Source organism: Lactuca saligna, chromosome 7 (assembly GCF_052625555.1).
Source record: "Lactuca saligna cultivar CGN05327 chromosome 7, ASM5262555v1, whole genome shotgun sequence".
Taxonomy (NCBI): Eukaryota; Viridiplantae; Streptophyta; class Magnoliopsida; order Asterales; family Asteraceae; genus Lactuca; species Lactuca saligna.
Genome location: NC_136423.1, coordinates 4,348,403 through 4,353,512, shown reverse-complemented (window position 1 = coordinate 4,353,512; position 5,110 = coordinate 4,348,403). Strand labels below are relative to the sequence as shown.

General features: G+C 32.4%; 1 protein-coding gene across 1 annotated transcript; it reads left to right on the top strand.

The window, feature by feature from the left end:
* The first annotated feature begins 254 nt into the window (after window positions 1-254).
* On the top strand, window positions 255-4,435 carry LOC145006485 (acyl-CoA hydrolase 2-like). Its single transcript, XM_078965566.1, has 17 exons — window positions 255-369; window positions 472-564; window positions 1,038-1,108; window positions 1,184-1,265; window positions 1,358-1,395; window positions 1,513-1,638; window positions 1,756-1,833; window positions 1,986-2,073; window positions 2,431-2,543; window positions 2,621-2,683; window positions 2,782-2,837; window positions 2,938-3,033; window positions 3,144-3,200; window positions 3,516-3,617; window positions 3,796-3,844; window positions 3,981-4,049; window positions 4,157-4,435. Exons 1-17 carry the CDS (start codon window positions 354-356, stop codon window positions 4,244-4,246), a joined length of 1,287 nt encoding a protein of 428 aa, XP_078821692.1. The 5' UTR covers window positions 255-353; the 3' UTR covers window positions 4,247-4,435.
* The last annotated feature ends 675 nt before the right edge of the window (window positions 4,436-5,110 follow it).

Here is a 5,110-nt window from a genome sequence, read left to right as displayed (position 1 = left end):
TGTGATTTTGTATTTTCAATTAGTTAAAAATATTAATATAAATAAAAAAATGGAAAAACAAATTATAAGGGCATAATGGTCTTTTTAAGTAGATAAGGACCAAAAACGATAGAAAGATCCAATTTTAAACCAATGGTGCACCAACGTTTCGTTTTAGACCAAAAACACATAAATTTGACAAACACAGGGATATTTTTGCAATTTTGTCTAAACCAAAATAGTAATCGTTACTGTACACCTACCCCACTCTCCCACTGGTTCATTGTTCAGTTCACTCATCGTATATAATATAACTATATATTATAACGACAAGCACAAAGCCTGCTACTCCGAGCTTCTTTGACATCCCAAAAATGGATTCTGAAGCAGGTATATCCAATGAGTAAACCCGAATTTCTCATATTTACCAGTCTATGTATCTATATCCTGAAATTTGACTTTGTGTCTGCTGATTTGCGTTTCTGAATCAAGTGATCGAGTTTCTAGGGGACGTGCCCGCGCTTCAGAGACTTCCGAGCTCGTCTATTAGGAAAATTGCTCAACACGTTATCGTTAAACATCATAGTAATTTTCTCAATCTATAATTTCGGATTTAACAGTTTTTGTTTTTATTGTTTGATTCTAAAGCAAATTTTATCATATTAAGCTTTGATTTGGATGTTATGAGTAATTCTAAACTCTACATTCGATATAATTTTGAAGTTTGTGAGAAAAATTGGTAGCTAGATTAAAAACTATAATAGGTGTTTGTATAGAATTTGCAATTAATTTGAAACCGGGCTTTCTAGGTTTGGTATGAAAAGTCAAACTTGTAGGTTTTTTTTAGAACAATGGATTTTTTTGAATGTGTTTCAGTTAGTGTTAAAATAATGGAAGGTTTAAGTCCCTTTTTTACTATATGTTGAAGACTTATAATCCACTACTTCCACAATAAGGCTCACTTTGACTTTTGAAAATGGAGTAGACTGTAGACTACTTTTCCATTAGTTATCACGTTTTGACACAATGTATGATTCCACGGATGCTTTATTTTGAAGATTCTGGAGACTATGTGTTCAAAGAAGAAGGGGAATCTGGGGGTGGAACATACTTTATTTGGGAGGGCGTGGTAATTTTTTTTTTTATAATCCTGGACAATTAATTTAAAGGTTAATCAATTGATGATCACACATTACTTTTGCAGGTGGAAGTCTCCAGTCAATTTCCTGAAAGTAACCATGATTCTCAAGTTTTCGAGTGGAAAAAGTTTGATTACTTCACCCAAAGTGAGAGACTATTTAATATAGTCTATTTTCTTGATTGTGTATAAATTAATGACTTTTTTTATGCATATTTAAAGCATAGGGATATTTTGCAGGTGAATGTGGTGGTCAAGATGTGATTGCTTTGACTAAGGTAAGTGATATGCTTTACTTGTAACTTGTAAGTAATTTTCTATATGACATGCTGATCTGGCATGGAACATTCTCACATCTACAAAAAGCTTAACACTTTGAGTATGGTTACTTACAGCTGACCTGCTTAATGCTACCCTACAAATATAGTGACTTGATGAATCCAAAATCAATTTGGAGTGCAGATATGAGCCTTGAGACATGGGCACCTGTGGAACACATATTGTCCTTGGATCCACTGGATGTATGTAACATATTTAGAAAACTTGCTTGATTTCTTTGTTTTCTGAACAATTTCTTTTGCCACTATGTTCAAGTTATCAAGTCTTTATGAAGTTTATTTGTCTGTTTATTTGTGAAGGTGAACGCATTCAGAGGAGTCACCTTAAAAGGAGCTCCAAAATCTGCTAAAGTGTATGGAGGCCAATTTATGGGACAGGTATGAATATCTCTGTGTTTCTATTTGGATCTGCTAGCATTACACACAGTTTTTGGTGATTATGACATATATGATTGATTATACAGCTTCTTCAATATACTTTTATATATATATATATGTTTTCTCATGTTCTTATGATCAATAATATTCAGGCATTGGCTGCAGCATCAAAAACAGTTCATTTTCTTAAGATTTTACATAGCTTTCATGCTCACTTCCTTCTTCCAGGGGATGTAAATGGTAAGTCGGTTTCTATGTAACTTAATACATAAACAACAGCAAGAAATAGCAATGTACCTTTATATATTTGTGTATTATCGCATTCTATTTTAATTTCTTTGTACCTTTACAGTATTGTTCTTCCAAAAAATTTCTTATTGAGGCTTTATAAATTCTACCCATTTATGACAGTGCAGTTTTCTTTGTATATGAATGATATTGCTATAACTGGGTGCAGAGTTTCTAAAGTATAATGCTGGAAAAGGAAGAAATGAAAGTAGGATGTTATACTAAACAAATCAATGGAAGTACATTGCATTTAACCCTTTTATATTCATAATATTGATGAGACAAATATGCTACCTTGATGATTTGCAGTTCCAATTATATATGAAGTTGATCGGGTACATGATGTGCGTAATCTTGCTACAAGGAGGGTGAATGCAGTACAGAAAGAGCGAATTGTCTTCTTTTTGATTGCTTCCTTTCATGTATGAAACATAATAATAACTCATCATTTCTCACTTTTCTTTCATGTATGTATTGATTGTTGTTCTTTTTATGACAGAGGGGAGAAGAAGGTTTTGATCACCAAGAACCAATAATGCCTTCTGTGCCTGACCCTGAAGAGGTCTTTTTTTTTTTTTGGATTATTTTTTTGTTGTTATTCTAGCAAATTAATGCTCTGTTTTTTTTTTTAATAATAAAAAAAAAATCATATGGTTGCAGCTTTTGCCAAAGAATGGATTAGAAGAGGGTGTTAAGCTTTCACGTCATCAACTCGGGTGAGATTGTTTTTTGATGATGAGGGCATTGACGTCTTTTTCACACATAATTTAATGCTCCCTTTTCTTACTTGTTAATAATGGAGAAATGGATCAACAGGAGCCAAGTTTCCACTCCAACTTTTGTCCCATGGCCTACAGAAATCAGACCTTTGGATCCTAACATTTATACCCGCCACACTACACGCCCTGCAAGGTTGTTTCTACTTATATTTATTACACTAATTATTTTTATTTTATTTTTTTAATTTTAAAAGATGACTAGTTCTTTAGTTGCATTGTATGTAAAACTAAAATGTATTGCAGTGTGAGTTACTGGTTGAGAGCAAAAGGTAGACTTCCTGATGACCAGGCTTTGCATAGGTGAGAGACTCTTTCAGTCCATCACTTTTTTGATAATATGATGGTGCGGAGGGCATTTACGTCTTTTCCACATATGAGAGATTGACGTGTTATGTTATGTCATGTCATGTCATGTCATGAAAAAAGGAGTTTTGTAGGCATCTTCTAATTATCTTTAATGTAAATTGCATAATGGCCCATGTGCTTTCTGACTTTCACCGTATTTAGTCCCAAATTGGAACCTTTTTTCAAATCGATATGAAAGTTCCACACAAGGGCCCACATTGAAAAAAGTTTCTATTTTTGGTAAAAATAAGAAAGCTTGCAAATAAACAGGTGTGTAGGGGCATACTACTCGGATCTGCTATTCATTCAAATCAGTCTAAATCCACACCGCAGAGAGGGCATGCTTCCATCTTCTATTAGTCTCGACCATTCGTAAGTCAATAATACATCATTTACACTTTTGGTCCCTCAGTATAGCTGATTATTTTTTTCTTCCAAAAAGTTTTCTCTTGCAAATTTTGGTCCTTATTTGAGTTTTTTGTTATCTTTTTGGTCCCCTATTTCAAGTAAAATAACTTTTACTTTTTTTTTTTTTTTTTTTTTTTTTCAGGATGTGGTTTCATAGGGATTTTAGAGCTGATGAGTGGTTACTATATGTGGTAAGTATCACTATTTTTTTTTTTTTTTTGTAGAATAAAGGTGCTACTTAATTAATGTACACATTATTAATTAATTATTTATCATCATTTACACAATTGGAAAATGGTATTGTTTTTTGAATTCACTGATACACAGATTGATAGTCCTACTGCTTACAATGCAAGAGGCTTTTCACGTGGTCAAATGTTCAATAGAAAGGGAGAGGTAACAATAGCAATAGCAATAGCAATAGCAACGTACTTTACTCTTGTAAATAATGCTACCAAATTGTTATTAATTATGGTAATTTTAATTTATGGTGTTGCTTGCAGCTTGTATTGTCCGCAATGCAGGTGGGAGTTGTTAGGAAAATAATAAACACACAAAGCTCTATTTTTGCTACTACTGCATCCAAGCTATAATTAATTTAATTCCTCTAAACAAGCTGTTGTATCAATCATGATTATTTTTTCTCTATTGGAATGCATGATACAAATCACAATTCACAAAGTCCAGGTTCATCTACAATGTTACGTGCATTGTCGAGGGATCAATGTTGTAAATAAGCATACATCAATAAATATGTTGAAGCTGAAAATATTGTTTAAATATACTATCATTTGTCACAACTTCCAATAAGTCTTCATTCAAAGCATTTTACATAGCTTGCATACACAATGGTTTTCTAAATATGAAATTTTTAGGGTGCGTTTAGTTGTGGAAATTTTTCCAAGAAAAACGGAAATTTTGAAAACGCGTTTGGTTCGTTCAGTTTTCCAAAGTTTTCTAAGAAAATGAAAATTTTCAGTTTTCCAAATTGTATGCAAATTAGAAAAGTGATTTTTACAGTTTTCCAAATTTCTAAGAGGAAAATGAAAACTCCACCCAATCCAACCAAACGCGTTTTCATTGAAAATTGAAAACAAAAACTCAACCTTATTTTCCAAAAACATTTTCATAGAAAATTATAAAGTTTTTCACAACCAAACACACCCTTAGGGTGTGTTTACTTGCAAAAAAATGGGCCGTTTTCCGGAAAAAATTTCCAAGAACAATGAGAATTTTGAAAACGCGTTTAGTTTGTTTATTTTTCTAAACTTTTCATGGAAAATATAAAATTTCTGTTTTCTAAAATTACAGAGAAGTTGGAAATTTTTGAAAAATCAATAATCATTATTTTTCATATTTTTCTAATTCCAATTTTTTTTTTTAAATATAAACACACACTCACTCCCACCTTTACCTATCCCCACCTTAACATCCCTAACCCACCACACCCCTACCTA